Here is a 12,502-nt window from a genome sequence, read left to right on the forward strand (position 1 = left end):
TGTACCTAGCCTTGCTTTAATGCTCTCAGACTTTCTTTTTCCCTTTCTATTTTTTAAAATATATTTTATTAGTGATATTTCCTCTTACAGATAAGTACAGATAAGCATGTCTTCTTCATCATGAGATAATTTTTAATTTTTTGCACTGTAAATGCAAAATTTTAGTAGATGATAAAACCAGAGCAGCCATAATTTTTCCCTTAAAAAATATGGAGGAGTTGATCACAAACATATATACTGAGCTTTGTATTAAGCCCTCATCCCATTACCCTTACATAACCAATTTATTTCATTGCTATATTTAGCAAGTTATATGGAACATTGCTCAAAATCTGCCATTTGGTATTAATCAAGCTCCTGTTGTCTCCATTAATTGAAATATTTAAACTCAAGCCAAATGTGTGTAACATTCACAGCTGGAGCTTAATGCAAAAGTACATTCAGAGATCAAACTAGTGAGAGGTTGAATTGGAGAGTCGAGGTGTTTAACAAAGTAAAAAATTGAAACAAATAATTAGTTATAACTTCTCTCCCTCAACTACAGTTTTAAAATCATAGGATTTTAAAATGCGAATAAAAATGGTGTGACTTTTGATTAGTCAGATGGAGGGGGTTCTTTCCATTTAAGTTTAGTTATTTTCCTTTATACATAAGTATATTGTGATTATGCAGTTTTATTCATTGTTTTTCACAAAGAACTCCCCTGAATGTGTTCAGGGAGCTGGGAAAGGGTCAAGCAAGACCTGAATTTGGAGTGTGCATAGCATTCAGTGTAACTTGCTCAAGTCGTCAAAGACCAGATTTCCCAGTGTTTTATTTTCATTTGCATTTTACTGTTTGAACTGTATTATGGTGTAGAAGTCAGTGCCGTGCAATTCCACAGTACCAAAGGTATGCCATATAGCCTTTCCTAAGCCAGTCCTGAATAGAAACAAGGGTTTGTAGGTGAAAACAGAACACAAAGGTAGTAAAACTACAATATATTTAAATATCAAGGTTATGTACCAATTCTAATTCATTATGAGACAATATGATCTTGGTAACATAGAGCCTACTTCTTTGTACTTGAACTGGTGCTGTTTATGTTCACCTTTGTGGGTTAACTTGGTATTAGCTGATCATGCTGGTATTCTCAGCATGAATTTAAATTCATAATCCTCAAAACAAATGGAAAAGTACAAAAAGACTTATTCTGCCCAGTGTGCCCCTCTCCGAAAGGTGCAAAACAGTGCATCGCTAAATAAAGTGTCAGAGGAAAGAGCTGCATCAGACACGGATTAATTTAGACTAGGATTTTCATTTTTGGAACACATTATTCACTTTCCTAGTAAATGAGAAATAGAGCTTATTTTAGAGTCAGGTTGCTGTTTTTCAAAATGCCTAAAAAAGCATTGCCATCTCTCTGAGGGATTTAACACTCTCCTCCTGTGTCAGATTTCTCTCTCTACAAGCTTCAGTGATAAAATTCTAGTCTTGTTCCCGAAGCCATTCTGTTCTGCTCATCAGTTCTCCTGTACTGGCAGCTGGGCTACTTCAGGCACTGGAGTCCAGATAATGTATGGTATATACAAAAACAAAGAACTATAATAATTTGTTTGTTCTTACATTTTTCCCCTGCATCCTTCTCACTGCTTTTTCCAAAGTGAGGGAGGGCATCCTGCCCAGCTGGTCTACGTCAGCCTTACTTCTGGCAAGAGATGAACAAACAGCTGCTTTTGCAGCAAGTGAAGCTGCTTATGGATGAACAATTCTGCCTGTGTCTGAGCAGAGGTGACTCATGCAGGCTTTGTCACTGAGTGGCAAGAGCTTTGCAGGACTAAAAAAGAAAAAAAACCTCTTTAAATATCACACATCAGCTCTATTGATAAGGAAATGTTTTCATGGCTTGACTTGTTTTTCACCGCTTTAATTTTTGCTACAAGTAGGGTGCAGTCACTTGGATTAGAAGGAGACCTTAAACCAGAGACATTTTACTTGTTGAAATCATGTTAAGTACATCATCAGTTAGGCAATAACGAATTGCTTGCATTTGGTTTAACTGGACTAATTTTTTCCTCTAATTTAACTAAAATTTTGTTGGCACAAATAATAGAACTTCTTCAGACAGCCTCTGGGAGGATTTGTTGCTGCAGTTTGAAAAATACAGCAATAGTTAGACTGCAGCAATCCAGCAGCAGATATCTAAGACTATTTATTTTTATGATTGATCACAATCTCACTAGCTGTGACACATGAAAACTCTTCTATGTTTGTGATAGTTATTTGTAAATCTTTTTCCTTCCTAATGTCTTGGCAGCAATGCTTGAAAACAATTACTAAAACGTAAGAAGGAGATAGTTAGGAAATCTAATTCTCTCTTGTGAAAGGGAAAAAATGGAAAGCTCAGGAGAAAGTGGAGACTTCTGCAAGACTAGATGACTCAGTTGCCTTCCTTGAATTTCCACCTACGCAAAGAATGGCTTTTGTAAGCTGCTGAGAGCAGCGCTAAGCAAGAGGAAGGTGCGCAGGAAACAATGGCTGCGGTGTTACTGCCAGTTCCTTATTGCCAGGCAGACAATCATTCATGCAGCAACAGTGGGAAATGTTAAATGTGGCATGTGTGTTTTGGCAGAACTGGGACTTAAGGTAGCACATTTGCATAGTTTTGGTCCACTTTTTAAGATTTTGTAGTCAACGTGGTGAAGACAATTGCTGTCAGTGACTGTGGCTAAACAGGGTAGTTTCTGCCTTCCACAAAGAATGTACTGGTTTTGCTTGTTTCCCTCTTCCTTCTGCATGTTTTATTGATAATCAGGAGTGTCCAACTTCAGTGCAGGCATTGTCTGTGGACTCCTGGACTGCACAGCAGCTATCCCAGTGAAGCTTGTTTAGCTGAAAATTATCAAGAAAAGCTGTGATATTAAAATAAAAAGACTAGTGGCTTGCAGCACTGGATTGTTTTGATTAACAATCTATGGGTTCTTGACAAACAGGAGCTCTCTCTGGTAAGGTGCCATTAATTTAAATCCACTCAGCTGTAAATGCTGTTCACAGAATCCTGAGAGGTAGTGTTCACCTATTCTCTAGGTGCAAAATGAAGTTGAGCGTTCCTTTCCTCAGTGATTTCTGAATGACAGAAATAAAAATACAGCAGCCAGAGGGCAAGTGTATAAAGTTTATAACAGAGCACTAATATGAAATAAACCCTTAAACCTCTGGCATAACAGTGTCTCTTTGGGTCACAGCGTTTTCAGGGAAAAATTTTATGGCAGGTGGTGCTGCCTCATGAGACATTCGCAATGCAGAATTAAACGACTTGGCCTGTTCTGCCCTGTCAACTCTCTGATTGGCCAACTGTCTGGAAGAAGCACTCTGTTGTTTTATGGATTGGTATTTTACTTTATTTTATGTATGTTAATAATGCGGCTTTTACTGGCTGAATTTGGAAAGCGTTCTTTTCATAGGACTTCATGTTCTTTTTCTTTCTTTTTTCCCCCCCCTCAAAATTAGTAGTAAATAAAGAGTTCTCCTTTTATTGGCAGACTGTTTGACCTTGCAAGTTATAATTGCTTGCAGTTATAATTGCATCTCATGCCTCATCCACTCCTGGGCTGGAGAAAAGTTGGTCATAGTGCATGAGCGACAGCTCTGATCCAGTTCCCAGCCTGGTGTCGAGTATTACACAGAAGTTTTGTTCTGCTGCAGGCACTGGAGGCATTAGTAAAGTGTTATTCCCCTTCCTATTTCCAGTTTTTCTGGACAAGATTGAGACCTCAAAATGTTATTACATTTTTTTTTCTTGTGGCCTTTCTCCCTGTGAGAGATTCTAGAAATTAAATTATTGTAGCTGAATTAGATCATGTTACCACACCTTTTGTTCATTAGGCTTTTAGCATTTAAAAAAACCAATCCAGTAGCTATGAAGCCATTCCAGGATTTGCTAGTTGCCTTTTTGACTTATTTGATTTGATAAAGAAATTAGTAGGAGTTATATCTCCTAGGATCCATTCAGCCTTACTAACTGTGCAGTGGTTTTCCCTGTGGGGATAGGGAAATGTAGTTTGCCAAAACAAGTTACTTTTGTGGCCATAGCTTCCCCTGAACAAGTGAACTGCTTATCAGAACATGTTGTACTGGCTTCAGTGACTTGTGCTGAACTGGAGCTGAAATAAGTGAGGAGGATGATTTTGGTAGTCTGTCTTGCATCAGCAGGATTTTAATTGGCACATTGCAGCTATGGTGACTGGCATCCCATAAATACCAAAGACAGATTTTAATGTACAATCTTCTACTTCAGAAGATTGATTTTTTTTCTATTTCTGCAATATAATGATGTACATTAATTCCTTGGTGCAGTCAAAGATACAGGGAAAGTCAGCCTGGTTATTGTAGTGGGTTTCTCTAGTCTCTATGGAGCTCCTACAAATGAGGCCATGGGGAGGCAACACTTTTGCCTAGATGTGCTCAGTATAAACAACTGTAAATGCTGAATGCCTTATAGATTGGTATTTAATACTTCATGGGTTTTGAAAGGTCGTTGCTTTTTGCTTTGGATATGAACATAAATGTGTAGTAATTCAAATTAGGCTGTTTTCAGCAGTCACAAAGCTCATGAGTTCGTTAGCTGTTTGAGCATTTTGGCTGAGTCCTTTTGTTGTCCCATTTTTTGTTTTCGACATGAATTAACTTTTGTGAGTAGATTAAAAAACTAATGCATAAGCAAACGTCTTAGCAGCTGTTAATACAAATTTTGCACTAATGTAGCATAGAGGGGTTTTTAAGTAAAATGAAGCTGGGCAAGCCACTTCATGCTCTTTTATTAAATAGGAAGAATTCTCTGTTGCAGACAGTTTTAATATTTACATATGAAAAGGGCTTTCTGGTAATTCTCTAGTTTTTGTCTGACTGGAATTAGTTCCTGTCACTCCTAAAATACATTGACCATGTGTCTGTGTTTACTTGGTCTCTTATCATTTGTATACTCTAGTGACTGTTGTTGCAGGGTCTGGTTCAATTCCTGTCAATGCTTTGACCATTCAACTGGAATTTTTCACTGAGAACAGGATTGAGCCCTCAGCTCAGAAGATTCCCTCTGGTTTAAGTAATATCAACTCTTTGGCCTGGAAGAGCTGAAATCTAGGACACCTTTACTCTTTCTAATACAGATGTACTCTGCTGCTGCAGCCTGTGTTCTTTTGCTTACCAAATCCTGGTTTTGTCATGGCAGCTCCTTCGAATGACTATAGCAAAGCAAAGACTTGGAGATGATGAAGTTGGGGCTCGTCACTTCGCAGCACATGAACGGGAAGACCTTGTTCAACAGTTGGAGAAGGCTCGAGAACAGGTAATAATTAAATGGGCGTATAGTGTCATGTTTTCCAGAGCTAGTGCAGTAGCAAGTAAATGGCTTCTGTTGTGTTTGAAGGGCTGGTAGCTGATTAACATTGCAAATAGTGGGGAAGGTATTGGGATTTTTACTTAAATAGTCCTTATTGAGCACTAATTTAAACATGCATACATGGTTAGAGTGAGTACCTAGTCTCAGAAATGCCTTCTCTAGATTATTGATTCTCCTTTTTCATAGTAATGTCCAACGACAATTTGTGACAATTGAATATTGTCAATTAATGCCAGTGAAAGGGACCCCTTAGTGAAAGCTGTTACAAGTATTCAAAACACTATGCAGTGGCTGATATATCTCCTAAAGATAGTCTCTGAATCAAATTTTCTGTAGAACTGTTGTTAGTCTCATCTTCTTCCTGCCTCTGAGCTATTTCTTCCCCTCTTTGGAAAAATTCTCACATCAGTCCTCCTTTCCCTGCCTCAAGTCTGTATTAATACTATGTACCATGCAGCATCCAATTCATCAGACTCTTTCCCTAATATGGATACATAAGTTTCTGGGCAGTTTGGGAGGGTTATATTCTCTGTTGTTCCCACACTCATTCCTACCTATCAGTTCCACCTTGAATGAGCCATTCTGTGATCCAGGAAAGGTTCATATTTCTGATTTTTCAGTCTTCACTGAACTGCAGCACCATTTTGCCTTACCAGAAAGGCTGTTGGGCTTCTTCCAGGGTGATCCTCTCTGCTAACTCTGTTCCCAAGCTCATTCTCTTTCTGTTCATCACCTGGCCTCTTTCCATATGATGGTCTGTTGTCCTTCCTGGCTTATCCGTGTTTTCTGAGGTGTGGATGGAGACTTCTGAATTCGTTGCAGACTTTTCTCACACTCACAGTTTCATCTCCTTGGAAGTTTGAAGCTCTTTCTCCTTGAGTATCTTTCATACTGGACTTCTTCACCCTTCTGCTTGATAGCAGAGCTCACCCTGTTGCCTCCATGCTGACTTATTTTGTACTTTTTCTGATCTTCTTCCTGTTCTGTGAAACTTCATTGCTTAAGTCCCATATTAGTATAAATTCACACTTACAGACCTTTTTTTCATTTGCCAAATTTGACAGATTCTTATTCAGTTGACTTAATTCCTGGAGTCCTAGAAATTATATGCTAAGATGAGCTTAATATGTTTGTAGCAGAATTATAGTAGCGATTGATGTTTCTTTTGCTGTTACATTTTAATTGTTTTCTAGAAATTTTGTAAAACAAATCTAACTGGTAAAGTTACTTAACTTAAATTAATGAAATATTACCAAAATAGAGTGAAAGTACCTGAGGTTATGAGCTTTGAAAAGACTTCTGACTGTCCAAAATCAATCCTGTTCAAACATGTGCTTATTGCTGTTTTCAGGCTGGGTGCTATGTAATCTTTTGTTTAAGCTTTAAAAGAGTGATGCAGCTCTCCTTTCTTCTCAGATTGAGACTCTGAGATATGATCTTCAGGCTGCACTGGATGAGTTACATGATGTGAAAGAGGAACGTTCTTTTTACCAAGATAAGTCTGACAGACTAAACCAAGAGCTGAATCATGTCTTAGGAGGGCATGAAAACCGTATCATCGACGTAGATGCTTTATGTATGGAGAACAGGTGAGTGCATTGCAAACCTTACCATTTCCCTAGAAAATACAGTGCATTGCTGTAATAGGAGCATCAGGTAGTCAGTCACAACAAAACTTCAGAGAAAATTTATCCAAGAATACAAGTTAAGAGATTTTGGTAATTGTTGTTGTTTGTACTGTAACTAAGCAGCAAATATTGAGAAAGTTAGGCTGCAGAAAGTTACCAATATTGTATTTGGCTACAGAGATGTCAGTGATGTTCCCAAATAGAGCTAAATGTGGAAGAGACGTTCAGACCTTTTTATTCCCGTCACTGTATGGCACCAAAAGAAAGAATATTAAAAATTTGTGTCTTGAGAAACTCCTAGTGAGCTGTAATGGGCTAGTCTTGGATTGAAAACAAGGACTTTGAGTACTCTGAGTTAATACTTTCAGACATAATTTTCACCACAGGGAGAGGTGGTCAGTATGATTTGCCAACAGAATTTGCTGGTGAAATCACCCACGTATTCTTACCACTTCCTCGGGAAAAGAATATGTTTTATGGTCTCCACTAAGAATGACAGAGAGAAATCACTGACAGAGCCATAGCAGGTACCTCCCTTAATGTCAACAATTACCTTAAAGTGAAATAGAACTTGTAAGACACTTTTCATTTACAAAGACTTATGCTTCAGGTAAGAAAGTCTAATACCAAAGGCATTACTTCTTCCCAGCAGCTTCAGGGGTTTTTTCAGTTTTGTGTGGCCTACGGAATTCTGTATGAATTTAAGCCCCCTGCTCCCCTGAAAGTGGCATGATTTTTTTTTTCTAAAATAATTAAATTGTCACTAACCCTAACATAGCTGCAATTGCACTACGTGAAAGAGAATATTTTATAAATCCTTTATACATAAAAAATATATTTTCCTATGTGGAAATAACTGTCTAATCCAAGTGCATAAACTGTATTAGGAAGAACTGTACTGTTTCATTTAACTGTGCACCATTTTTCAACTATATTGTTAAATTTTCTACTTTGTGATTGCCAATGAGAAGTGCCAAGTAAGTGATGGATATTGCAATGCAAAAGTTCTGCACAGCTGAGTCTTTTGTTGACATATATACAAATCTTCATGTGTCCATCTCACAGGCCTTCAAGTACAGAGGACACACATAAATGCTTCCTGACTATTTCCTCTAGATGTAAATATATTCTTTTAGCTTTCCTCCCCAGAAACCTGAGGACCAATATAAAATAGTTGTGCAGCATGCTTGACAAATCTAACAGGAGGGCAGCCTCCTGTTCTGATGCAATTTGTTTCCGTACTTAAAGTTTTATGGGGTCAAGAGCAGTAAGATTCTGTTATTATATCCCTCACAGAACTGCAGAGGGAAAAGAACTCTCAGTAGTTCAAAGAGAGGACATGCCAAGTAGTAAAGAAGACTGCTTAAGGCGGTACTTGAAGGTAACATGAAGTAAAGGATTACTTCTTTTTCAGGTATCTTCAAGAGAGATTAAAACAACTTCAAGAAGAAGTCAACCTTCTTAAGTCTAGTATTACTAAATATAAGGTAAGATTCTCTCAGTGTATCATCTAAATTGTGCTTCATGGTTCATGGAATTTATTGTTCATTTTCATGTTATATGTATTTAAAGAGCAAATTTGTGTCTTGCAAGAAAAATCCACCATTGACATTCTGACAATATTATTATGTATATGTATTATATGCTCAGTCTTCCTCATAGGGTTCTTAGCTGATGGTAGTACAAAGGGATACCTATTAACAGCATTTTGAAAAATTAATTAAATACCTTTTTTTAAGTTCTGTGGGGGAACTCTCCTCTTTCCAGGGGCAGGTAATCAGCCTTCCAGCCAATTGGTAGGTGAAAAGTAGCAGATCGTGCAGTGTGTGGTGAATGACTGCAGCTGTGCCGCTGTCACAAGAAAATCTTGTCTCCCTGTCCCCTAATGGCTGTGCTATTTCTTCATGTATCTTAATAATCACTAAGCCTTCATTGTTCTTCTATTCCCGGGTTAAGGTATATGCTGTTTTACATGAAACCTTCAGGACTGAGTTTTGCTCTTCCCTGAAGCTAAGCCCTCTTATTTTCTTCTGATTTTGGGGAGTGGGAGGGGAGGGCTGCTTGTCAGAGCAGAGAAGGATAACCTTAGGATTGTCAATAGACCTTCTTCATTTAGGTCACTCTAAAGCAGTCACAGCACTCACTGCTTTTTGTGCATGAGCAAAGCTCCTCAAAGTACCAACTTCATTTCAGCCTCTGTTCGTGCTTACAACTTGGGCCTCTTGGAGTGTGAGTCAGTTTATTGGTGAGAACTGAGCACCTTCGTGGTCTGGTGGGTTTCACTGAACTGTATTTGAAAGAGCTGGACTTCTGTAGCAGGATCATTCTGCTTCTAATTCCTGACAGTCAGTATTTGCTGCTAAAAGGACTTCTAGAAACTCTGATAGAGGAGTTTGAGCTTTCCCTTTGAAGTCTATCCAAAGAAAGGTGGGGGAAAGTCTGAGTTTGTTTCCAACCAATATTCTCTACAGGATACTGCAGTATGTTCACTGTCGCTATTATTAAAATATGGGCAAGTCTTAAAAATACATCGTGGGGAGTGGGTGGGAGAGATTACAGTAAAATGATTGCAGTGAAACAGAATAAGTCTTTGTAACATTGCAGAGACTGTTTTGGCTGAAGAATAATTCTCTCTAGGAGAGTCATATGCTTATAGCTTCTATGGGTGTAAGCTCTAGGCCCTGCAGCATTGTTCTGAGACCAAAATCCAAAATTCCAGACTCTTTTCTCCTAATGACAGGATTTGTTGGCTACTGTTTTTCTAAATAAGATATTTATTGTTTCCCTAGAATGCACTAGAGAGACGAAAAAATTCAAAGACTCATAGTAGATCCAGTAGCAGTGCTTTGACTGGAGTCCTTTCTGCAAAGCAAGGTATTGCGTAAATGCAGCATGATGTTGCATATCTCATTGAATTCTTTTCATCTTACCTCCTAATTTCAGTAACTCTTTCCTCACCAATCAAACCAAAAGCTCTCTTCTCTTTCCCTGTTTATTATTATGTGCTAATTCTTGTCCTTCTCTTCATTGACTTGACAATATAAAATTTGCCTCTTGATTACTGCTTCTTCTTTTGTTAATTCTTTTGCCCTTCATTCTCTCCCCCATCAGTTTTACCAAATATTTTCTTTACTCTCTAACCCCCTCTGCAGCTTTGACCCTGACAAATCACTTTATTCATCTCTTTGCTTTGGTAACAATGGCAGTCACAATTCACATTTCAAATAAAAATAGACTGGCTGAGGGGCCTAAAGTCAGGTTTTCTGCTACTGTTTTTGGAAGCTTTTACATTCGTGTGTTTTATGAGAAATCTTTATATCCCATGTTTCTTCATGGGTAGCAAAATGGAGTAATCTCTTTTCCCCGTTTAAAAGAAAATACCAAGATTAGGAAAAATGGGGAAGAGAAAATTCTTTAAGCCAAACTATATCTTGTGCCCTCCTTTTTAGATGTAGGTATATTCATTCACACACACAAGGTCAGTGGTAAGTGTCATGGTAGGTTTAAACTAATTTTTCTGGTTTTGACTTTTCTTTTGTGCTCTTCTCCATGTACTTGCATACATACATATATATATATAGAGAGAGAGAGAGACAGAGCCAGGTTCTAGTTACAGAATTTAACAATACTTGTGAACTTCCTGATGTGGCTGAGAGGTACAGACTCTAAGCTACAGAGGAAGAGTTCATGGGTGACTGTATTTTCACATCACTCTTAAATAACCTGAAGGATATAATAATTCTGAAAAGTAATATAAAAGCTTCCTTGTGGGCTTCAGTTGTAATGTAAGCGGGAAAGAAATGACCAGTTTGGACCAATCTGTAGGGCTGTAAAAGAATGATTTTGTTTCCTTCTGAACACAAATAATTTTCCAAAAGTAGAACTGAGTTAATGTAAGATGTGTCTGCCTATACTTGTTCTGGCTTTTGCTGTGAAATAACAATCAGCTTGGAAAGCCACCATCTTTATGCCAGCTAGAAATTATATTTCTGGCCTTTTTCACTTTGTTTGTTAATTGAAAGAAAAATATATGTATTCATTTAAATAATGAGAATAGTTCTTTAATACTAGTCAATGTTTGTGTTGCATCTCTGTGCATAGAGAAGCCAAAACTCATTTGTGTTTTTAACATTATAGTCCAAGAGTTGTTGTCGGAGGATCATGGATGTAGCCTACCAGCCACACCACAGTCCATTTCAGATCTCAAATCACTGGCCACTGCATTGCTGGAAACCATCCATGAAAAAAACATGGTCATACAACATCAAAGACAAACCAACAAGTAGGTGGCATGACTTCTAAGTAAAACAGAACTTACCAAGCTGTGGAAAAGTCATAGGTTGGGGGGAGTTTCAGGGAAAAGGGAAAGAAGATACATTTTCACAGAAAATTCATTGTCGTGGTTAATTGGCGGATTCTTCAGTTTTTAAGACAGGTATGTGATTAGAGAAAAATTACATTTTCAAATTAAAGTCTGAGGTTGACAGAGACATGTCTGCCTCTGCTAGGCAAGGATTGGTTTGCTGCTCAGGTTTAAGATGAACCATAATATCACAGGGGAGACTTCTAGCAGGAAGTCTGTAGGGATGGCTAAAGAAAGAACATCCTTGAACTGGAGAAGATTTGTGATAATTGGTTGTAATGTAGGAATTTTTTAATGAACACTGGTGAGGATAATAAATGTTGCACCTAGAAAAGGGTCTGAAAAGGTTAATGCTATATTTGTCTCAAGCTAGGAGCCTATGTGTCCTACAAGTGATAGCTGTTGCTCCTACAGTTATTTAACCAAAAGTTGAAGGAGATAAACACAGTTGGATTGCTACTATGTATATTTTTTTTTTAATCTGAACTGAACTTTCAAGGAGAGTTTGTTTACTCTTAGCTCTTCTGCTCATCAGCAGAATTCTTTGTGGCTTGTACAGTTCCTATCATGGTAGAATATAATAATTTTTGACACATTTTCTGACATTCTGATATTATTGTCCTTATACAGTATATGAAAATCAGAGCTAGGAAGTGTTCCTTGATTTTATGCTCAGTTTCCCCCCCTTTCTTCTGTGTTTTTTTTTTTTAAAACCCTGAGTCACTACTGGTAATCAGGGGTTATTCAGGCTTCTCAAAAGCACATCAGGACCAGATGCCAGCAACAGACAGACATCTTTCATGAAAGGAAGGAGTAGTACTGAAGTAAACTATATTGCACTAGAATAGATGATTCATTTTGAAAATTGATAACTTAGATACTAGACGGACTCCATTGCATAATTCTTAGTGATGTGGCAACAGAAGTAGAGGAGCAGTTTATAGCTACACTTAATAGCCTTGAGACAGCAAATGCCTTATCAGCTAAAGGGATTCTAAAGCGGTGAAAATGTAGCCCAGATCTATCTGATGGTAGCTCAGTCAATTTGTGTCTGTCTGTCCTGTGATGCAAGAGCAGTTCCTGCACAGAGCAGTGCTAAAGAAGGGCTAATCCCTGCTTACTCACTACTTACTG

General features: G+C 38.0%; 1 protein-coding gene across 6 annotated transcripts in view; it reads left to right on the plus strand.

The window, feature by feature from the left end:
* CCDC149 (coiled-coil domain containing 149) overlaps nucleotides 1-12,502 on the plus strand; it is a 51,199-nt gene that overhangs the window by 19,528 nt on the left and 19,169 nt on the right. For all 6 annotated transcript variants that reach the window (XM_064653093.1, XM_064653094.1, XM_064653095.1 and 3 more), the window contains exons 5-9: nucleotides 5,207-5,323; nucleotides 6,794-6,966; nucleotides 8,420-8,492; nucleotides 9,795-9,879; nucleotides 11,143-11,287. In XM_064653093.1, coding sequence (XP_064509163.1) covers nucleotides 5,207-5,323; nucleotides 6,794-6,966; nucleotides 8,420-8,492; nucleotides 9,795-9,879; nucleotides 11,143-11,287 — 593 coding nt within the window. The remainder of the gene's footprint in view (nucleotides 1-5,206; nucleotides 5,324-6,793; nucleotides 6,967-8,419; nucleotides 8,493-9,794; nucleotides 9,880-11,142; nucleotides 11,288-12,502) is intronic.

The sequence above is a fragment of the Pseudopipra pipra genome, chromosome 4 (assembly GCF_036250125.1).
Source record: "Pseudopipra pipra isolate bDixPip1 chromosome 4, bDixPip1.hap1, whole genome shotgun sequence".
Classification (NCBI taxonomy): domain Eukaryota; kingdom Metazoa; phylum Chordata; class Aves; order Passeriformes; family Pipridae; genus Pseudopipra; species Pseudopipra pipra.